This window comes from Prinia subflava, chromosome 5 (genome assembly GCF_021018805.1).
Source record: "Prinia subflava isolate CZ2003 ecotype Zambia chromosome 5, Cam_Psub_1.2, whole genome shotgun sequence".
In the NCBI taxonomy this organism is placed as follows: Eukaryota; Metazoa; Chordata; class Aves; order Passeriformes; family Cisticolidae; genus Prinia; species Prinia subflava.
Genome location: NC_086251.1, coordinates 15,847,819 through 15,871,456, shown reverse-complemented (window position 1 = coordinate 15,871,456; position 23,638 = coordinate 15,847,819). Strand labels below are relative to the sequence as shown.

The 23,638-nt window shown below is 41.5% G+C and overlaps 1 protein-coding gene across 4 annotated transcripts in view; it reads left to right on the top strand.

Moving 5' to 3' along the window:
- The window catches only part of KCNQ1 (potassium voltage-gated channel subfamily Q member 1), a 333,024-nt gene extending 315,867 nt beyond the window's left edge, over nucleotides 1-17,157 (top strand). For all 4 annotated transcript variants that reach the window (XM_063398160.1, XM_063398162.1, XM_063398161.1 and 1 more), the window contains one exon: nucleotides 15,077-17,157. In XM_063398160.1, the coding sequence (XP_063254230.1) occupies nucleotides 15,077-15,280 (204 nt within the window). In that variant the 3' untranslated portion in view covers nucleotides 15,281-17,157. The remainder of the gene's footprint in view (nucleotides 1-15,076) is intronic.
- The last annotated feature ends 6,481 nt before the right edge of the window (nucleotides 17,158-23,638 follow it).

The following is a 23,638-nucleotide window of genomic DNA, read 5'->3' as shown; positions in this document are numbered from 1 at the left end:
TCACCTTTGGAAACTTCAGAGTGTGAATCTGTTTCCAGGGTTGCCTAGTTTTGCAGCACTGGAATGACTGCTCCAGAAATATAATGATGTCTGTCTCCTGGGGTGGCTGATTTAAAACCTTTGCCATGAGCAGTGACCCCCGAGTGAGTGAAGTGCGTAATTAGTACAGGTGTTCACTGTATGAACAAAAGCATTTGTAGGCTCGGGGACAGTCTGCAAAGATTGAGTTAATGTCATTTTCCACACAGGGCAAGCTGCTTTGTTCAGCGGGGACATACAAGCCCTAAATTAACTGTAGAATTATAAACAGACCATAATTACAATACATAAGGAGAGAAACCTCATTTTGACCTCTTGTATTGTGCTTTCACTTGTATTGTGCAAAGTTACAGACTATGTGTTTCACTTCTATCCAAATACATGGATCTTCCTCAGTGAAAAGCTCACCAGGAGTCGAGGGCACTCAGAGAGTAAGGGAAGTGTGGAGCATTTTGCAGCAATGCATTGCAAACAAGTTTGACAGCATTTCCTCTGTGTGAAATATTCCTCTAGAAATGGTCCCCTGGAAAATGGCACTTAGTTCTATGTGTCAGTTGCATTGGAGAAACACTGTGATTTAAGAAAGCTTACGCTTTAGCCAGAGGCTTATTTTGCTATTGTACTAGATGCTCTGTTGTGCAGCAGCAGGGGAAAAAAACACAAAGAATCAAGATAAAATTGTATTTGTGATGATGTGTTTGTGTGTCTGCACATCATCTGCAGGCTGTGGATTTATTAGTTTTTAAGTCAGTAGAACTGTTTTATAAATAATGCATATCAGAGCTGGTCACGTGTGGTCTACTCACTTGCACGTGTACATTGGGAGTGTTCCCTGAGCCAGAGAGGAGTAAGTGCAACCAGACCTCCTCTGTCCTCTCTGAAAATCAGCTTTTAAAAGGCAGTGTCAGACACTTGTGTCATCGTGACAGTCCATGTCCCTTCTAGAAAGATGCACTGGTGTGATTATTGTGGGGGTTTCAGGCAGTGTGGGTGCCGTTCCTGGCTCAGACATTGTTTTCTGCAGAACCTGAGGCAAGTCATTTCACTTTCTGTTGTCTCCATTTCCTCAGCCATGAGTACTGTGTATGATAAACATTTTGAGGCTTGGAGGTCAAAAATGAAAACAGAAGCACTTGGTCACATTTATAATTTTTGTTATTCCCACTGCTGTTCCAGATTTATCCTAAAACTTAGATATAACTTGAAAAGTTTATTTCTTGATGGCCCTGCTATTTTTCAAGTCCAGGCTTGATGGGGTTCTGAGCAACCTGGTCTAGTGGAAGATATCTCTGCCCATGGCAGGAGTGTTGGAACTATAAGATGATATTTAGGGTCCCTTCCAACCCAAGACATTCTATGATTCCATGGAAATATAAATCAACAGTTCAGGTACTATGAGCAGAAGACTCTTACACCCTAAAGGACCTGTGATGTTTGAGCCTGAAGCCTTTCACATTTCAGAGCAGATGTGTCAGGGCTAAAGCTGTTAGTCAAATCACATAAAGCCATCCGTAAAAATGGATGACAAAATCTTTATTAATTCTGAATTATGTTAGCCTTTTAATCTGTAAAGTCCTTAGTAGGTACTACGTGACAATCTTTTTCCAAAGGCTGCATGATTAGGGGTGAATGAATATCTGCTGAGTAGCTGATTACTCTCTCTATTGGACTGGGGCAAAAATACTACTTAACAAAAGAGATTAGCAGAAAAAACAAATTACTCCAGAGTAACCTCTTTCACTCTCTCAAGGAAAATATGCAAAGAGAAAATAGGAAATGCCTACAACTAAACCAGTTTGTGTGGTCATACCCAGACCTTCCACGTAAAGCATGGTCTGGCCCCTGTGAACACCAGTGACCAATCTCCAGGATGAGCAGGCTGCAGCTTGCTTCAGACACAGGCTGCTGATTCTCACTCCCTTCCTGGAGTGCCACTGTCAATGAAGTCTCCCTGGCAGATGCCCAAGACAAACTTGGTCCCTCTGTGAAGGACCATCCTTTATGTGACAATTAAAGTGGTGTCTCTCGTGACTTGCAGCTACTGAAATCCTGTAGAGCTCTTTGGCTGTCTCAGACAGGATTCAGTTCTTTCTTTCTTGCCACCGTGATGCTTTTCCTACTTCCATTGTATTGCTGCTTTTTGTTCCTATCTGTAAACACTGAGGAGTTGTTACCCTTACTGTGAAACAGATGCTGCCTCCCATCACTGAGAAGCTACATTTTGTTATTGATTTAACTGGGGTTAGTGCAGCTCTCAATGACAGGGACTGGAAGGGAGAGAGCCAGCCACGTGTTCATGCTCTGCCTTTGTGCAATTGATAACAGTTCCGGTTGGAGGTGGAAATGGAGAAGGGAAATGTCACAAAGCTTTATGTTCAAGACTGTCACCACCTCTGCCTGAAGAGCTTCCAGCATTTCATCATGTCTAGACTATATGTGCTGTGTCATCTTGTGTAGTAGCCTCCTCTATCATAATATAATATTACAAAGCCCGAAGCCCTTTTTAGTTTTGAACAGTAAATGGTCATTGTTATCTTCAGAATGAACAATTCAGACTACTGCCTAAGAACCAGAAGAATAAAAGGTGTATCTAACATCTGGAGCTGGGCAGATCATTTAGTCTTCAAGCCTCTCATAATGATTATTCAGCTAGGAAAGACTGTGAGCCTTTTGCTTCCACCACGGAGCAGTTGCTTATGCTGCCAAGAGTTCCACTTTTGAGTGGTGGTTTACCAGTCCAAACAAATGCCCAGCCTGGCTGTATTCCTAGAAGAAGTTACTGACAAAGAGATGCTCTAAGGATTTTTTGTTATCTTTGTCATCCATTAAATTTTTCAAGCATGTTATTTTATCAGGAATATTTGCTTTCTTCTGAAGGCATTATAGCTTAAAATGTTAGGGGAAAGAGCCTTGATATTTTAATTGACTCAAAACCAGAGGGAAATCTGCAATGGGAATAATTGGGAAAGTTAACCCATGCAGAACTTGTTACCAGTAGCAGCCAAATCATCTGTCTCTTAGTTTTCAAAATGTATGAAGCCTCCAAAGTGTTGGGAAATTTGCTTAACACCATAAGGTCATATTTAAGCAGTTGGGAAAAAAGGGAACAGATATGAGTCTTTAAAATCTAGTTTTTGAGACGTTGGTGTACCTGTTTTCAGGGTTTCCTCTGCAAGAAAGTTGGTCAGAAGCTAACTCTGGAAGTTGAAGTTGATATTCTTGCATAGCTGGTTGGCTTCAGAGTTTGAAATTTTAAGCAATAATGTCTAAAACTACAAAATGCGTAACAAAATAATCACTTCATTCCCCCCGAATTCAACTGGCAGAGCTGTTGAACTCCTGCAGGCATGGTAATGACTTTGTATGACCCATGAAATTTGACTGAAAACCCTTCTTCATTAGCAGTTGGTTGCCTTTGTTGTAGTTTTGCTCCTGGTATCCATAAGATCTCCTAGTTTCCTTTATGAATAACACCATGACAGCCAAGAAGCAGTTTCTTTTCCTTGTAAACGTGGGTTTCCACTGGTAAATATATTACATTCTAGTTCACTCCTTGGTTATTTGCTGGCTTGTGATTGATTGCATCTGCCTCCACTTTTTGCAGTGCTCAGTAAACAAATGAAATGTGCATTTGGGATGTCCATTGATTTTAGAGGGGGCAGAGCACCTGCATCTTCTCTGGATTTCAGTGGGGTTTTGCTGGATGCTTAAATTTCTACAAAATGCAAGTGGTTTTATTTTTGGAGGACTCTGAAGGAGATATTTCCAGGGATATGATTTCATCAGAGTTGAATGATGGTTAGAAAGGCTGGGGGAGTAGAGTGGGCTCACAGACTTTTTATCACCACTGAATTTCACCTCTGATCTCTGTGCAGCTCCTGGGAATGAAAAGTGCCTTTGGAATTGTGTGTGGTTTTCTTTCGTTCCACTGAGCTTTCCCACTGAAATTTTCTGTCTTGCATCTGTGTCTTTGTAAAGCTTAATGCAATGGCAAAACAAGAGGCCGCCTCCTTTCTGAGGAGCAGGCTCAAGCAAACAGGAACACAGCCCTGGTTTTGTGTGCTCAAAATGGGTGCAAACTTGCCACCTTATTTATCACCAGGATTTCTAACCTTCAGATGCCATGGCCCATAAATGACTTCTCCATAATAATATTTATCAAAGTATTTCTGGTCTAATTATTCATGCTGAGCTTGGTCTCTAAAAATTTCTCTTGAAAGAATCTTTTTAAAGATTTTTCTTTTGAAAACAAATTCATGACCACATCAAACAGAGATTCATGTTGCCGTTAGTTTAATTACCAGCAGCCCTCAGGGAAAACTCACTCAAAACTCACTGTTGTTGTAATTGCTTCTCTCCCTTTCTCTCCCCCACTCTTTTTACCTTTCCATTTTTGATTGCTGCAGAAGTCACCATATGGTTATTAATTTTTTAAGCTCATTTTAGATACTAAGGGGTTTTTTGTCTGTATAGTAATTTATATATTTTTGTCTATTTCTGTCTATATATGCCCTTTTTTGCCTGTATAGTAACTATCAAATTATAAATAATTAGTAGATTATGAATGCTGAAAAAGGACCTGGAAAAAAAGCCTGACTTTTTTTGAGATAACAGTTGAAGTTATCTTTGTTTTTAACTTTTTAAGCAAAAAGGCAGATAGTGGTGTCCTCCCCAGTGCCATGCCATGAGATCAGATCCATAACCTGTGGATCTATTCCAGCCATAAAAGCCACTGCACCTAGTCTGGCTTTATTCCCTTTGAAAAGCTTCATGGATGCCTCATTTGGATGAAGTGCAAAACATAACATAAGCAGTGCTGACCTAACACGACATGATACATGGCAGATTTGCTTTAAAAAGAGCAGCAGTCTCAAATCTGTTTTGAATTAGAAAAAGTGTTTGAAGGAAAGAAAGGGAAAAGGGAACCATTTCGTAGCAGGCATCTGAAAAATAACAGTTTGGAGGATGGAGGAAAAATTGTCAGGCAAAACCTTACAGTTAAAGCTGAAAAATGTATTCCTAACACTGGGGATTATGAGTGTATATCTTATTCTTTGGGGTTTTTTAAAATAAAATGTTGGCAACTTAAGTGCATACTGTGATGGTCCAGAATGAGAACAGCTACTCAATGGTGAAATTTTCAGCAGTACTCTGGCAAGAGGTTATTAGTCATAGTCCCAGTATCATACAGAGCCAGAGCCAAGGATTCAAGAAGCAAAACATTCCCCTTTGGAGAGAGGTCAAGATTAGTCACTTTTGGGTTTTTTGATGGGGGAGGGGAACAGCAGGGTTTGTGTTGATCTGGGGTTTGTTTTGTTGTGGAGAAGAGTTTTGGGCATATTTTTATGCCAGTTGGGTCTTGTACTTTTTGGTTTTTAACCCTAAAGTGCTGTAAATATGCCACTGTTCCACACCAGGAACGGGAATCTACAGCTAGGGGAAAGCTGTTGTCTGACAGCCAAACTTCTGACAAGGAAAATATGGAGTGATATTCAGAGGCTGTACTGCTGCAGTTAAGCCAGCAGAAAGGGCTCCAGAGGCAAGAACCACGGGGAGTTTTCTTCACATCTGTGGAACTGAAGCATCTGAAATACAAGTGCCTGTTGGCTAAACAGAGAGCCTTTCTTTGCTCTGCAGATAGGTACCGGGGTGCTCCACCAGAAGGACCCCGTGGAGAAACATTTCACTGAACAAGAACGTGATTGAGAATGAGAATGCAACCTGGTTTTCAACCTCCTGTCTCAATAATAAAAACCAGAAAGGTGCTGTGAAGTTTTCCTTGAGACTGGAGGGTGTGCCCAGGTCAGGGAGAGTATATTTAAGGTTTTGTTAGAGCCAATTATTCAGGCTGATCTTAAGAATGTTTATTGTATCTGAAGGTGGGCCACTGACTGTGCTGCCTCAGTTTCCCCCACATTGTGCTGACAATAACAGGACTTACCTGCTGTGCTTAGGTACACCCAGGTTTGCACAGTGCTGTAGATGCACTAAACATGGAATCATAGAATATCCTGAGTGGGAAGGGACCCACCAGGGTCATCAAAGTCCAGCTCCTGGCCCTGCAGATGACCATCATTTATTCTAGAGCTCTATTCAAACTGTTACACACAGATAAGGGTCTTTTTTCCCTGGTCTCTTTGATCAATATTTCCACTATATTTCTTGTTATCTCAAGCCTGTTTCCCATCCTCCATAGGGTTGGATTTCAATTTTGGGAAGCTGTTTATGATTATGGTGCTGGATGGATACCCAGTGATTTTTGCAGATACAATAACTTCTTATACTTCTGGTATCATTGATTCACTTGTAAAGAAAGAATCCCTATCTTCTTGCCAACTTGCCCAAGAGGGAGGAAAGTTTCATCTGGTCAAAGAGATACTGCTTCCTGAAGGTGGGACTATAGTTAATGAAGATAAGCTAATTCTTGAAAATATCAGAGTATTCAGCTAATAGGATAGGGGGATTTGATCATCTTTGGTCGTTTCTGATAAAAGTTATATTTAGAGACAAGACCTTCACCTTCACTTTCCTGTCTTCATACAAGGAGGGAAAAATATTCCAAACTCCCTTGTTTATCTACTGATACACTGTTAATTTAGAAGAAAGGGTTAAAAAATTAAATATCTGACCTTTGTAATATTTTAAAGAAAAATAAATGCTGTATCCTGAGGCAGCACTGGGCCAAAGACTGTAGATTTTGGATGCTGTTCTAATTTGAAAATTTCCATGTGTTTTAAGTCTTGTCTGATTTATCTAAAACAAGAGTCAACCACAAATTTTAATTGCTTGGCTGTAGCCTTCTGGATGCCAGATAGATCTGTGAGCGTTGCACACATCTGGGCATGGACTGAGAGATGGGAGGCCAGCAGGACTGGCCTGGGAGCCTGGGGAGCGGTGAGCCAGCAGACAGGCCTCGTGGCCCAAGAATACATCTAGAACTAAAGAAAGGCTCTCAGGAAAAGCTGATTTCCAACCGTTTGGGTGCTTTAGAGAAGCCAGATATTTTTGCAAGTTGTTAATAACGGCAACAAAAGCATGAACCAAGACCACAGTTCTCTGCTCTCTCTTCTTCAGTGACAGCTGTTTCCAGTCTTGCTTCTGACCATTTCCTGCAGCCACATCCATCATGGTCCTCATTTCTGTCTTGACTTACCAGCATTTTAGGCCATCCCTTTCCAACATTTTTACCCTCAAGCCTTTCTGAATCCTCTCTACTTCTGAAAGAATCATAGAATCATCATAGAATGGCCTGGGTTTGAAGGGACATTAAAGATCATCCAGTTCCAACCCCCTGCCATGGGGACACCTTCTACTAGACCAGGCTACTCAGAGCCCCATCCAACCTGGCCTCAGACACTTCCAGGGATGGGGCATCCATAACTTCTCTATGCATCTTTTTCCAGTGCCTCACCAGCCTCACGGCAAAGAATTTCTTCCTTACACTAACCTGAATTTTCCCTCTTCCAGTTTGAACCCAGAAAAAAAATATTAAAATAAGTGCTGTTCCAAAATCTTGCCACCCTCCGAGATCTTATACTCCCCAACAGTCCATGACCAAATGTATTTCACTCTCCTGCCATTTAATTGTCCCAGTTGCCAGCATCCTACCAACCTCTTTGTTAGAAGGAGTAGTTTGTATTCACCTTACCTTGCTTCTGTTGGTCAAGCAACAAGTTATAGACAAATAATCTTATGAAGGTGACCTGTAAAAAACCAAACCAACTTGTTTATAACTTTTGATTTCTAATTATTCCTCAAAATTTTTAAGACCTTAAAGGAATTGCTCTCTTACATAAACACAACATCTGTTGTTGCTTCTTGTTTCTTTGTAGGGAAAAGTGGCAGTATCATAGGAAGGAGTTTTGATAACATGCAGCTAATATTCTGTATTTGGCCTGCTATATTTTATATTATTTATTTCATCACATATTACTGAAGTGGCTTTTTAATATCAGTTTTTTAACCTTTGACGCATCAGAGCATATCTCTTACTACCATTGGTTTCAAATAATAATAACTCAGGAGAGACATCTAAGCTGAAAAATGACATTATAGTTGTAACCTACACTCTTCTAAGAATCATGAAAGAAATGGAGCTGAGTGAATAATTAACCAGAGATGTCATATTTCCAGAAACTTTGAGGAAGCTTGTAGAAAAACTTGCTTTTCTTTGAGAAAAAGATCATTTGCAAAAGAAAAATAATTGTCTGCAGTTTAGTTACTTGCTAATCAAAATTGCTCTCCCAATCCTAAAGGAAAGAACAGATGCATAAATCAACCATGTAATTTCTCCCGTTTCCTATAGTTTGAGCATTTGCTGCCCTAGATCTTGTGCTGCACAACCAGAACAAAATTCTTCAAACAAACAAAAATTACTTCTAAGTGCCACAAGTGTTACAGTCAGTAACCAAACAGCTACATGCTGGTGTTGCCAGATCATTTTAATTCCCAAAACAATTTTTAAAAAACATGTGACAAAACTGAGTTTCTTTACAGTGCATTAGGAATTTACTGTAGAAGTTAAGCCCTTTGTAATAGTTCACTGATATCAAGATAACTTCTGGAGAATCAGAGCCAGCAACTGGTTTAGAAATCCTGGTCATTGCTGAGCTCCGATTCTGACTCAGCGGCTCCGAATTTTCTCCTCGGGGTCGTCACCCTCTGTTGACTGCACAAGCCGCGTTCCCTGATCAATGGTGAATTCTCAGCAGCTGTTCAAGGGCTCTTACTGCAAAAAATAAGTGGTTTCTTACGCTTTTGAGAAGTGTAAGATAAATATTTTCCTATAAAAATACACAGCAAGACAAGAGCAGCAACAGTCTCAGTTTATTGAAAAAACAGAACAATTTTTAGTATCTCAAAGCAGAGATTGTCACTGATAGCTTTGTGCAACAGAGCTGATTTTAGAATTCAGGGTATAGCAAGTGCCTTTCTTTCCAAAGATGCTTTTCATCTGAAAATTATCCATTTTATGTGTCAGTTAAGACAGTGGTTACAGTGTTCATATAATGTTTTCATTGACTGGAAAGAGACTTGTCCATGTAACCCTCAAAACCTGTCAACTTTGATCCTCAGAAGCTGAGAACTGCTGTTTTTTCCAATGTAAAATTTGTTTTTTCCAATGTAACTGCAATGATCAGTCTTATAGCAGAGTGTTTTTTTCACTGGCTCCACTTCTTCTGTCCTTCCCCTGGACACCACACACATACTTTCTTCTTTGTCCAACTCTCAAGAGAAAGAGAGAGAGTATGGAGAGCAAATCTTCCTTCATGCACATTACATTCTCCTTTAAACACCTCAGTGGTGGGAATATAACCTTCAGCAAAACTGCTGCCTTATCTCGGGCAACAAAACAAACACAGCAAAGCCAGAAGTTCTGATAGAGGGTTTTGCAGGAATCTGGGATCTTGGATATTGCAGATGGAAGGAAGGCACATGATTTTTGAAGAATCATGCACCTGAGGAAAGAAGTGTTCTTTAATAATACTGAAACCATTGGTCTCTCCTGACACTATTATAGAGAAATCTTTAAAATAAATTCTGTGGGAAGATTCCCATACCTATCCCTGAGCTTCTCTAGAAAGCCACTCCTAACATTGTACCTGTTCCTGTTCTCAGAGTCTTCCAGGATAAAGCATTAACTTTTAGAAATGCTGAGATACCAACATGTGAGAGGACTTAGCAAGAAGAGGAGCCAGGGGAGCTTCTCTCTGAAGCTTCCTCAAATGTTCTGAGGAACTTAAACTAGGAAGAATCCCACCAAAGACAAACACGTTTTCTTCCAGAACAGACTCACTATTGTTAAGTACCACTGGATACTGATGCATTCCTTCATAGCATTGCCATTAACAGGTATCATAAGTTCTGCAATATTTTTTGCCTTTCATCTTCTCTCCAGCTGAGTCATTGCTGCCTGGTGATTATTTTGTTAGCAGAAAGGACCTTTTTGTGTGTTTTTATGAAAGATAAAGCTAGCTTATTACTGAGTGTGCCATTGAACACCAGACACATTAGAGATTTGATACTACATGGAGAGATGCTCAAAGAAAGCATCATTTTTTATTCCTATAGAAGTTTGGTACACTGCAGGGCAATAGGGTCTTCCTTACCTCCAAGCCACCAGAAGTGATAAATACATGAAGGTCTCCCCAGTCCTCTTTGGTTATTTAGAAAAAGTGCCTTAAAGAGTTACTTCACTTTGAGCTGAAAAGCTGTACCCACAGGAAAGAATGATACTTAAGTCAGGGCAGCAGACTTGGGAGTTTAATTTTGTAAAAAGCAGCTGAAATCTTCCTTTATCACATTTTCATTCAGCCAAGTGTTGCTTTCATCCTGGTTTCCCTCTTCTCCTTTAGCAGCTTCATGCTTGGCTTTCTTTACTGAGAACAAGGACAGCCCCCCTTAACCCACTGAGTGAGCAATGAGCTGGTAAAAATTCTCTTCATTATGGACAAAATCTGTTTAATCAGTCAACCATGTTAAGAACATAGGTAGTTATGAAACACCATTCTGTTCAAAGGGGCTATGATTTTTACCCTTAATATTTATTTTTAAAATCTCTGAGGATGAGAATGACAGGCAGATGACACAGCTTTAATCAACAGTATTAATGAAGCTTGATCTCTCCAGATCATGGAGCAATACTTGGAATAAACTATTAAGAATTTGTGGTCTTCGTGGCCAAAATCATGCCAAACTCAAAATTTTGTCCTTCAGCTTCCCATGGCTGAAAATACTGTTCCACTCAACTCTGTAATTGTGTCTGTCATTGCCTGTTCCTGGTAAATTCCTATAATTAGTTTTGGGAGTAGGTCTCCAAAGTGCTAGCCTTTAGTTCTCCATTAGAGAGGAGCTTAAAAGAGACTGTTCTGTCCCTGGAGCCAGCCAGGCTTCTGTGTTCTGTTTTGTTTGTTGGTTTTGTTTTTAAAAGTAAGGAAATAAATTCGTATTATGTACCATGAACTTTTTATGAAAGCTTAAAATTACAAAGTGTTGCAAGTTAATATAGCGTGAAGATGTGCAGAATTTTAATAGATAAAAATAATAGACAATTTTAATTGAAAATTATTTTGTTCTTTCAGAAGAACAGTCTCTGTCTTGTTCAGTAGCACCTCCTGGAGTGCTTTTGATCCCTTTACAAGTATTATTACCTTTATAAATGCATGTCACTACGACTATGAGAATTGAGATTGTTCAAGCTAGAAAAGAAAAGGTTTTGAATTGACCTACTTGTGGCCTTCCAGTACCTGAAGGGAGCCTACAGGAAAGATGGAGAGAGACTATTATAACTGCATGTTATAACTTCTCCTCATCATGTGCCATTTAAGATTTGAGTGCTAACCTTTCAGCCTTCATGAAGAACTATTTGGGTTTGGGTTAGTCTTTTCTCAGGGCACTGCATGGATGGGATTTTATTCGTTTCTAAGAGATAGATTCAAAACTTGTTTAAATCTTCTTCTCTCCATCTGTGCTCAGTCTATGATCCTTGGATTTTTTTTAAAGGATGGAAAAATTTTGTATTCATACAATATTTCAGTAAGACTTAGGAATAACTGTGGTGTGTAATTTCTGAACTTTCAAACACTGCTTCCTCTTCCCAACAACTGTGAAATACAAAGGAAATTATTTGCATATAAAGAATCTGATCATCCAAACATCATGCTTCTAATGAAACATAAATCAGCTACAAAGAGCTTACTTAGTTTTTCTTAAAGGAAACAAATCAGTCTGAGTTATTTTTCTATGTAATTAACAATGTTTGCTGTTCTAAGTAGAGAGATCAGAGTTGTTCAAAGCGGTTAAGATTAGAGCAACATCAGCAGTTTTTCTGTTTGCTTTACTTTTACTCGTTCTGGCATCAGAGCTAATTTCTAATCAAGTAAATGTGTTTGAAAGTATGATTCAGGGGAGATGATACATTTCCCCATGCTAACTGCGTAAAGCTGGCTTAATAAAAAGGATATTGCACACAATGACATTTTTCTGATGGGTATAATTATCTCTGCAGCAAGCAGTGAATGATGTATTTCAGGATGTGTGTTTGGATGATGACAGGCAGATGGGGCACGATAATAAACCAGGCTGTTCGCCAGCAAACCTCTTTTTCTGGTACATCAGAGGCCTGGGATGACAGTAGAAGTTGCCTTCTGGTGGCTTTTATTTCTCCTTTTAAAATATCTCATACTTCAAGCAGACACTCCTTTGGCAGAATCAAGAATGGGGGGGCCCATGTCCCACTGCTGCCTCGTTTGCCAATGACATATTTTCTGATAGAGCCCCAAGAAGCAGAAGATCCATGAACAGAAATCCAGACTGCTCCTTCTCTTGTAATATCCAAAGAACATGTTAGTATTAGGGACTGATGATTCAGTCCAAGATTGGTACAGAGCGCACTGAAGCCACTGGGAGTCTGTGCCTGCCAAAATCTACCACTGAGTTCAGTGTGTCTTGGAGCAAGCCCTTCACAGGCACAGAACCTCCTGGGAAATGGAAAGCAAAACTGATTAAACAACATCTAAACACAACCAGCTTTCTGGACCTCCCTCCACAAAAGCTTTGTGGCTTTAGAGCCCTACCCCAAAAAACAGGAGCATGGACAACGAAGGTCTCTACTTTTAATCTCATATGGCTCAGCTCAATAGCAATTAGCTCCTGCCTCTGCTTCTGTGGGCCTCCTGCACTCCACAGCTGCAGCAGCCAGACACTGTTGCCTAGAAGAAATTAGACAATTATCTCTGGGAATTTATTTCCCAGCAAGAATATTCACTTCTCACTTCTCCCCAGTACTTCATCACCAAGATGCACAGCTGTTGAAGGACTATCCAGATCTCAGTCCAACCTACTGTCATGTTCAATAGTTCATCGCTGCAAGAGTTTCATGAATGCACATTTTCCAGATATATCTCCAGTCTGTGTTTCCTCTGGTAATCCCTGCCTGGAATCACAAATTAAGCAACATATACCTATAAAAATCCCCCAGTTCATTTAGAATAGTTAGCAAAAAGACATTTCTTGTAGAAGGAAAAGTTGCCTTTTGGATTCTGAAGATAGCTGTTTGTCTGGAGGCTTTCACTGCAGTCTTTCTAGCACAGGTGTCTCAGAAAACAAAAAATACCTGGGCAGTGGGGGATGCAGGAATGAGGTATTTCTGTAGGTTTCACTACCACTGATTTGTACTGTGACACTTGGAGCATCATGAGTTTGCCATTTGTAATGGGCATCATTTGGGCAAAATGTGCCTTTTTTTAGGGAGGGAACAAATAGTGATGGAATTAGAACCTGATGGTCTGCTCAGTTTTCCATCTGTATTTTCTTCTAGAAATCTTGAACTTATCTGTTCTTCAGCTTCCTCATTTCATAGAATCTCCTCTTTCAACAGCCATTTCCATCCAGAATTACTAGTGTTTCATGTACCATCTAGGGTGCTTTGCCTAATGTTTTCAAAACCAGCTGCAAAGTATAAATCTCTGGCACCTCATATTTTTAAATCACTGTATCTGCTTCCCTACCAGTTGTACAAAGTGTTTGAAAAAACCCAGCATTTTCTCTATGGTGGAAAAACATTTTAGTCTCTGCTGAAATCTTCCAGGTTTGTTGATGTTCTGCTCAGCCTTACTGTCTTTTACTATCCTGTGTGATACTTGGATGACAGCCAGGCGCATATAAATTGCTCCTACTCATGCTCTCTCTGGCAGTTTTATGTGTCTTTCACTACTTTCTAGCAGATATTTTAGGCAACAATTTATTCCTATCACGGGGGGTTTTTTCTGCTAGCTTTCTTTTTCCTTTCTAAAAAGTATTACATCTTTTTGCCTAGAATTTACTCAGTGTTTTAGGATCCCTGTAGATTAATGGGCCAGAGACTGCAAAGACAAAATTGAGGCTTTCTTATTATGCTTGAAGAAGGGAGTAGGAGGCCATTAGCCAGAGTCTTACTGCCTGATTTCAATGCTTTTACCACAACAAAGATTAGAGAGTGGGCAGGACTTTGAAGCTGAAAGTGCCCATCTTCCCTTTGGGATATCTTGTTCAGTACTTTGGATTCAGCACAGAGAGGAGGCTCCCAGTGCCAGATAAAAGGGGTGACATCAGTTACTTCTTGACTGGGAGAGGCAAGAAACCAGATGCTGCCTCTGTGGTGCCCCTAGAAACACCTAGTGCTCAATTTTCCTCTGAGTACCACAAATATATGCCAAAAACCATCTATAACCTAACCTCTCTTAGGTATCATTTTCTCCTAAACATTAGAAGAAAGAGCAGAAAAAGGGTGGGGGGAAGAGAAATTAAACAATTTAAGGAGCCTCTGTCTAAAGAAGAAAATTAATTATGGATATGGGCTGAACACCTGGAGTGCCCCAGTCAAGAAATTAATTTTCAGCCATCTTGAAATTTTTAGTTTCTGTCTTGCTGGGGATCATGTAGTTCAGATAGCAATCCTAGGGAGTGCCATGCCATTGGGTTTTGAGAGCATAAAACTCATGTCCCACTCCCAGCTGCTATTCACTCCTAGCAGCAAAAAAACTATGGACATTTTGTGGCCTGAGTTGTTAATTGAGCCCAAATGTAGCAAAGAGCATCACTCAGTCTCAGCTGAAGTGTTGGTTAGGTCACTGCAAGTCAAGCAGTTATTTCTGAGAGCATACTGGTATTATTAGTGCATAGAAGCTTGCTAGAAGTTTATCTTTTTTTTAATGAACACAATAATAACTAAACAAACAAACAAACAAAAAAAAACCCCACAGAAATCCAGTTCTGGGACTTAGTTCTCTATTCCAGCAGATCTATTTAAAATCCCATTTGTCATGTGTTCACCCAGATATAAAATGCCAAAGCACCAGAGGTGAGTATTCACAGGCTTGTCTCCATCCAACCCTGACCTATTGTGTTACATTTCCAATGATCTGTTTGATGAACTGTGAGTCTGTGGTATCTTCACAGAGGTTGTTGTGATCCTAATTAATATTACACATATGTCACCCGGTTTGTTGCAATTTTCTCGCATGCTGCTGCTCAACAACCCTCCCCTTTGCCTTTGTAGGTCACTCAAATGGACCAGAAGCTGAACCTCATCACGGACATGCTGCATCGTCTGGTTTCCCGTCAGCAGGGGGATCAGGGGAACAATAGATCTTCTCAGAGAGGCAACAGCAGCGTCAGTTCGGAGCTTTTCCTCCCCAACAACACCCTGCCCACCTACGAGCAGCTGACAGTACCGGGAGGAAACGAAGATGACATATCCTGACGTGGTGCAAGTCCCGGTTGGGTTGTTCCTACTTTTCTCCTCTCAACGGGACCGAGTGTTGAGAACCTGGGAGAAATGAAGTTCATCAGCCAACCAAAAAATCGTGCAACTGCTGTATGTACACCACTAGTCTCAAACATGCTCTTCTAAAGTCACCCACGGTAGCCACAGGATTGCCAGGGTGTCCTCCACCAGGAAAAACTTCGAGAACCTCCACAATGATTTTGTTCCTGATCAAGTGATCGCAACTCGTTATTTCTAAGAAGACCAAAATGGCAAGGATTTAGGGCTCCTGTAATAATAATAATAATAATAGTAATAATAATATTCTAATAATACTTGAACTTAGATGGAAAAAATGCATTTTGTTTATGAATCTGCAGATAGCAATTTATTTCTACTACTAAGGTTTTTAAAACAAACTAGGATAACTTATGTTGTTTTTATTGTATAAACATACACTAACATTCTAGACAATAACAAACCACATACTGAATGATTTTCTCTTTCTGTTTTATTTTAGTGTTACTACATAAACAGTTATCAGATAATGACCAGATTTTTAAAATCTGTTATTCTTCAGGGAGGAACTAATCCTTAATCTGGAACAATACTATTTATAGTGGAAAGTCCTATAGATTTTCTAAGATATCAGTTTTTCATGGGGAGACAATAAACTATTATATAGCAAAAATTCATTCTGCTTTCTAGAAAATTGTTGCCAAAGAATTTATATATAAATAGAAAACACAGTGGTCTGAATGTGCTTGTCCGGAGCATTTTAAAAGAAAGGCTTTCTACTTCTTAAATCTACAGGGTTTTAGGTTACAGATGCCAAGAATAATACAAGAGGCTGAAGTGGCTAGACTTCACTGGTCAAGTGTTTGAGCTGGCCACTCACAGAACATCCATAATCCTTGCAGGAATCGAGGCTTCAGTCCAGGAAAGCATCTCTAATCCGCACAGCACATATGACAATTTTAATGTTTTCATTAATAATATCTTGAGAAACTCAACTCCCTACAAGAGTCAGTTGGTATGACAAGTGCCAGCTCTTTATTTAGAGAACTGAGGGCCTCAGCTCTAACCCATGGGGCTGAACCACACTGCCCCACATGATGACTGCAGTGAAACCAACAGTGTTGGTTCAGTGTGAGTTCTCACACACACAACACGAACAGGAGTTGGGCTTTGATTACAAAGGCTAAAATTACTAAGCCCTTGCAGAGACTCAGCACCTGAATCATACCAGTCTTTAAAGCTGACAGCCTCAGGAAAAGCTCTGTAGTCCAACGTGGTGGTAGTGGTAGCTCAGACTGCTGGGGAAACAAGAGATGTAGGCAGATTGATCAGCTCTTGCACTTTGAGCATCCTACACATGCAGTGCACCCTGTTCCCCTCACTGCAGAGCCTGTGCCCCACAGTGGTCACCCTCTCCTGAGGGATGCCCTGAAGCCTCATACCTCAGCACAGCAGTTCATATTACCAGTCTTTTGACCAATACTACCAGTCTGAAATACTGATGAGTAAGGAATGGGATCACAGGGAACCTTCTCATAGGGAACTCTCAGATTCTGGGCTTTCTTTCAAACATTTCATCTCTTTCACTTGGACTGCAGAGAAAGTCTTGTATTAAATATCTTGTATTTAACTTCCCAGATTCTGTTACAGTTATCCAGCCTCTCTGTTGTACAGTAGATAAATGTTAAGGGTGTAGAAATTTACAGGCATAAAGAAGAATTGTATCAGGGCATTATGTTTTCTTAGAAATCAAAATTATTCTCACGATTTTGAACATTTTTTTTAAATGAGATTCACTCTGTAATTTCAGGTTATCAATCAGCCTGTTCATTTCCTAATAAAATACAGGACAAGAATGCCATGTCTTTTGCTTATTCTAAAATCCAGACACTTGATATACACAAGAAAGCGGATGGCTTTTCTTCTCCTTTCTCTCTTAGCCCACTGAGCAGTGGAAATATGCCTTATTTGCAATGCATGACTGTAAGTCTTATGCTGATTCTTCACCAGAGAAGTAAAAGAAAATGCAGACTTTATCAGCTGGGATGACTGGAGAGAAAGGTGTGCTACGTAGCCCTGGCTGAAAGCAGACAGGTCTGTGCATTTCTAGGGGCTTTGCTTTAAACAGGAAATGTGTCCATTCTTGAGTGTTTGTTCCCAAGACCATACCTCCATTCCCTGTTTTACACCTAATCTTGGTGATAACAGTCTGGCACAGCGAACACTTAAGGCAAAACATAATTTCCCTTTCTTGTCAGTTGGTCTATAACCATCTGAAAGTCTCCATTGGAATCACTGGATTTTACATGGTTTTAAGGCTGGTGGCCAGTTGTGAGTCCAGCTGATCCTTTCAGAAAGTACAAAGCTCTGAGATCTGCTACTTCAAACCTTATAAGCCACCTCGCCCTAAGGAAAAGAAGACAATCCATTTTCCCTGTTGAAGAGGAATGTTTTAAAGTGAGCCATCCAAATTTGCCGTGCAGCTCCCTGGAGCCAGCCATCCCCAAGGGCTCACCAGAGACAGATCTGACCTTCCTGCTTGGAGGACTGACTGGAATTATCTGCCCTGCTGGGGCTTCATATCTCAGTGACTTCTCCTGAAAGCAGGTGCCTCAGCATCTTTCTTGCACAGAGCACTGTAGAACAGCAGCAATAGGAAGATGAGCTGAGCAGTCCAACACTGGAGCAGCCTGAAGTAACCAGCATGCAGTGAGTATGTGTTTCTGTTAAAAACTTTCCTACTGGTGTCTCCTGTTCAGACAAACTGTCCAGAGTGTGGGTTTTTTTTAAGTAGGTAGGAAATGTTTGTAAGTATCTTGAAGGGGAGCAAAGGAAGCTGCAAGGTAGACCAAACCTTGACTGTATAACTTTCTGCCCCATTTTTGTGAGATGTGTTTAAATAAATGCATCTGAGGCTGCAAAAGAAGCCTGTTTCTTAGAGCAGCTCAATAGCAGTTTGCATTTCAAGACTGGTGTAAGTTAGGCCTAGACTCACATCCCTGCTGAAAAAAATAAAGGTCAGTTAAAAAACAGTCATCTAAAAAAATGTTAGCTGGCTTAGCTTCCCCAGCCTGCCAGGGGGATGCCAGATGGGTGCCAGGTCTGGAAGGTGGGAAGCCAAGGAATAGGGGAGGAGGCAAAGCATGGGGCTGCCCAGCTGAAGGTGGTGATGAAAGCTTACCCTGCCTCAGCCTGCAGCAGGTGCAGATGTTGTGCAAGTCTGCAAAAAGGAAGATCCACAGGAGCTGGAGAGGATTTGTGCAGGGGATGACTTTTAGTCCATGAGCAAAAGTCTGGGCTCCTGGTGAGGGGACTGTATTGGGATTCAAAAGACAGAAGCACTGCCTGGCATCAGCATTAATCTGCAGTGTGACCTCAGGGCGAGTGATTTCACCTGCTTGGCCACATCTGCTGCCCCCTCTCCTGCACTCAGCCCACTTGTTTGTTTAGACCACAAATTCCTCAGGAAGGGAGGGCCCCTTTCTGTGTGTTTGCTCAGTGCCTACACAAAGGGACCTGCCCTCTGGGGACTGGAGGTACCACTCTCAGATAAATAATTACCCACCCTGAAGTCCTGCTACAGGCAAACCCTTAATTATTCCGAGCCCAAGGAGTTTCAGTTGGAAGTGCCTGCTGCCAAGCCAGCAGCTAGAGGAGGCTGCATTTAGGTCCCCTCCATCCTAGTATCTTACAAAAGAAGATCAGGAGCCTGGCCAGTATTCATTTTCACTCCTCTGCTTTAAAGCAGGTTCATTTCAAATAACACAATGGGCTACTGCTTGCTCAAATACTAGCTAAGGCAGAAATCTTCAGATGTCACTGGACTAAACAGACATTTTACTACAGCAATTAAGGTTTGTTGTTAGATACCTCTGGGCTGATTTAGCACCCCTCAGTTCTGAGGAAGCTGGAAATATTCCAGGCTGGTGAGCTTTAAAGGTCTGGGCAAGAAACAAGCTGCTTTTTTGAAAAATGGAAAAGTAAAACACAGGAATATCTTCTTTTCTGGGAGTTTAAAGGAGAAAATGTTAAAACAGTTTTAATCTAATCCTCATGTACCTTGCTGAGATGATGGCTTAGGAAAAGGAGAGGCATTGAGAAGAAAAGGAAAAAGATTGAAGCTGTGATGCAGCTCCCATGAAAATGTACTTGTGCACTTGATTTATGTTGGCTTGGAGCTGGGTATTGCCTGCAGTGGGACTGCCCAGTCCATGCAGCTCAGTGTAAGCCTTCGGAAGTTGAAAATGTGTAGCAAAGATGCCTTTCCATGGCCTTTCAGTGGAAGCTGGGCTCAGCTCTGTAGGCAGCATTGCTTTCTTCATGGTCACAGAGCCACAGAACCATGTGAATTCACAAGTTTCTGCTTCCCATTTCTGTTTTCAAATTATTGGTTTCTAATATTCCTGCATGCCACTTGTGTTTTCAAGCCACAACGATTAGAGAGGTATTTCCTTCCACTTCAGTCATACAAATCCTGCTGCACACACACAACACAGAACAGCCTTTAAAATGCCCTCCAATTTCATTTATAATAGTTTCTGTAATGTTTTGCATCTTGGATCTCCTGAGCAGCAGCAGCAGCTGTGATGAAGGCAGCAGGTTGTTAGCCAGTACGATTTGGAGGTGACACTTAGCTACATCCCCAGATGTAGCTATGGAATTGCCAGAAGGTGTTCAGTTTAGTAAGTAGCAAGGATTTCTGTGAACACTGGCTTTTTTTGGTCTTGTCTGTGGTCTGACTTTAATGTCTAAGAAGTGTGAATTTCAGCTGAAGCTTTTCTTTTGTGGTTGCAGGTTTGTTTTCTGTCTTGTTCCTGTGATGTCCAACAAGACGCGTGTTCATGTTCAGCCTTTCCTCAGTGAGGATGTTGACAACACCAGGACCCTCTGTCTTCTACATCAGTGCTGATTTTCAGAAAACTTATGAAAACTTAATTGTTTTGTAGACCTCTATCCTTCTGTCAAGTTGAATTGAACAAGGCCAACAGGTTCAAAAGTTATTAGGGGGAGGCAAAACAAACACAGCATGAGTGCATTAACCTTGTTTTCACAAGAACTGGGCTGAAAGTCCTCTCTCTCCCTACCCAAACACAGAGGTCTGGAAGAAATATAGCCCCTCACTTTGGAGAAGAAGACCACTTCTAACTCCTGGGGTGAGGAGGACACATGCAGGAGACATGTTCCTGGGAGTTGTTGGCTCCTGCAAGGCTTGATGCACCTTGCCTTTGGATCAGCTGTTGAAAGATGCTGGAAAATAGCTTTTCCCTCACATTGCTTCCAATGACAGTGATTTAAATCATCAAAATGCTTGGTGCTACAACAAAGAGCACACAGGTGCTGGATGGGCACATTGTGAACCATGCCCATGTGTGTTACTGTAACACAGCTCAGTGTCCAAAGAGGGATTGTCTGCATGGCTGGCAGGGCAGCACTGCTGGGGAAGGGCATTGTCCGAGTTCACATCGCTCCCACAGGAACTGGCAACTGCTGCCTCTGGGAGAGACTTCCCAGGGATCTGACGTGAGGCATTGTGCTCTCTGCCTGTGGATTTGCACCTAAGAAGAGCTGATCTATAAACCCAGTCCTGAAACCATCTTGGAGCTACGTTTGCTTCAGAGCTAGCATTGCTCTGGCAGGCTGCCCAGGGATTTAGGCTCAGTTAATCCAAGCTTGGCTCTCCGTGGCAGACACCCATGGAACAAAGGGAATAAAGCTTCCACGACCCCATCGGGTTGCTGGTCAATCTCTCAGCCAGGTGCAGAAAGTGGGCTAGGGAGCCCTCAGTGAACTGTCTTGGATCAGAGAGGGCCGAATTCCCAGCAGGGGTGTGCAGACAAATCTGAGATTTGTTTAATAGAGATTTTCTTGCCATAATTTCCCAAGTCTGGGAGCCTGACACACTGAGCCCCCGATGCCTGTGCATTTCACACAGTTTTTAAAGCCAGCTGTGCTGAAATTTATCACTGCTGCTTTCTGTGCAGGCAGTCTTACAGGGAAATAAAAAACAAGAAGGCAAGGAGGAAAATAAATTCAGTTTTCAGTTCTGCTATATGTTACATCCTTAGGATTATATTGATCATTAATTTTTAAACATCAATATGTTAGAGTTGATTCAAGCAGTACCAGTTCTGTAAGAATGATAATCATGTGTGAAGGATTAGGGTTACAAGCAGTTTGTGAGATGCTATCATCTGTTGTTTAAGCATTGCTTAATAATTTGTTAGTCCTAATGGTCGCTTAATTGGATTTTTAACTGGGCTGTCTAACATGGAACCTAAACATAAATGTGATTCAGCTTTTATTCCTTTTACATCTTTGGCTGTTATGCTGCTTATAAATTTGCTTTGCTTCCATCCCTTTTCCTAATTCCTGCATACTGTTTGCAGGTTTGATTGGCAGAGGGATTCATGCCCTTCAGGTCACTTTGGGAATGATCTGGTAAGAGTTACCCCGTGAGGACTGGTCACAACTGCACCAGGGAGCCTTCTGCAAGCCACAATGTCTTTTTAATCATAATTTGTCTTGTAAAGCTTGACTGAATCCCTCCTCTGCCTGTGCTGCAGGAGCTGCAGACTCGCAGCCACCACCACGTGTGCTCACTCGCAGCCATTATGGAGCAGATTTGAAACAGTGTCTTTGCTTAAACAGTTGCAAATGTTTCCCGGTTATTTCAGTTGGCCATCGAGCCAGTACTTTATTTTCCATTTATTTTCTCTCCTGTGCTGAGAAATGGGAGAGTACTCTGCAGCTGCAAGACAGAAACCAGGAGCTGGGGAGCAGAAAGGTGCACCAAAAGACAGGTTTTGTCATTAACCAAAAGGTACTGCCCCAAGCACACACGTTTCCGTCCCTGTTTCTTGCAGCTTGAGCATCACTTTTACTCCCCTGGCTTGATCTTCTTACACACAAACGTATTGAGTGCCTTCATACACCTTTGAGGTACCCTGAAGTGTCCCAAACCTTAATTCCCATCTGGTTCTCCCTCTTCCACAACTTGACTCGGGTGTCAATCCGAATCCAGCAGGAGGCAGGAGGGCTTTGGGCTGGCTCTGGTGATGTTTGCCGGTGCCTGCCCCTCTCAGGCACGTCAGTCGCTGCTCCTTGGCACGGCACAGCCCGTGATTAGCATTTCCTTCCTATGCCAGTCCTTCATGCCGCCGCTTCAGCTCTGACTTTTTGTTTTCCTCCTTCCCCCCTTCCCAGCCAAAGGGGAGAACAATTCCTGGAAAAGAAAAATGCTCTTTCCCCTGCACTGCTGAAACCTTTGCAGGGAGCTTTGGGGAGGAGAGAGTAGACTTTGGAGAACATATGGCTAAAAGCATTTGGGGGTTTTCAGATGGTAAATGACCGATGAGGTCTCAAAGGGGTTTTATTTATAAATGATAGACTCCTGAGAGAGAAATAATTGCTGCTCTCCCAGGCGTAAAAAAGCAATTCACCTGACATAAAACCCAGGGATAAAATTAGCTAAATGAAAGCAAGATATGGCAACTGTATTAAGCCGCTTTTTTTTTTCCTCTCTCTCTCCCTTCCCTGCTGAATGGTGAATCATTTTAATTTTGTTTTCCCCTCCTTTCTTGGAAGGAGAAAAAAAAAAAAAGAGCCAACGCCAAAGCAGTGCCTTGGGTCTGAAAGAACAGATGGTGCCCTGGGCGGCCCTCCGGAGCACTCGGCAGCGTGCATTCCTCCACTCCAGCACTCAGATAACTGAGTTATACAGCACACGACCATCTGGTGTATGACACATCTTGTGTCCCCCGGACAATGCCCCAGCAAACCTCTTCAGGGGAGAGGTTAGTTTCTAGGGTAACAGCAGCATGTGCAGCTCCAGGCCTTATTGAGATTCAGGGCTCCTCACTTGTCCCTATTCTTCTCCTCCCTATTGTTGTCACTTGAGCTTTTGCTGCTTGGTTACACCGAGACTGACAATATCCATCAGTATTTTGTCCCCGGCCCAGAAACCATTGTCTCCAAATTTTGTTTCATTATTTATGTTTTCAATATCCAATGGTTGACTGAAGCATCTGCTGTAGAGTGATAAGGCAAGTGCCTATTGAGCAGAGCTGTGCTGCTGCCTGACAACGATGGTTTGAATTATTTAGGTTGTGGTTGGACAAGCATTTGCAAAAGGCAGGGTATCCGTGAAGCACTGAGGTGACTTTATTTATTTCTCTGTTTCTGGGGTTTTTTAGGTGCTCACATCTTTAAATCCAGATCCCCAAAAAGCTTAAAGCCTCCTTCTCTTGAAGAGAAGTCAGCACTGAAGAAGTAGCTCTGTTCATTGACTGGAGGTCTCTGGATGTCTCCTTGTGAGAAACTATTTGGGATTGAAAAAAA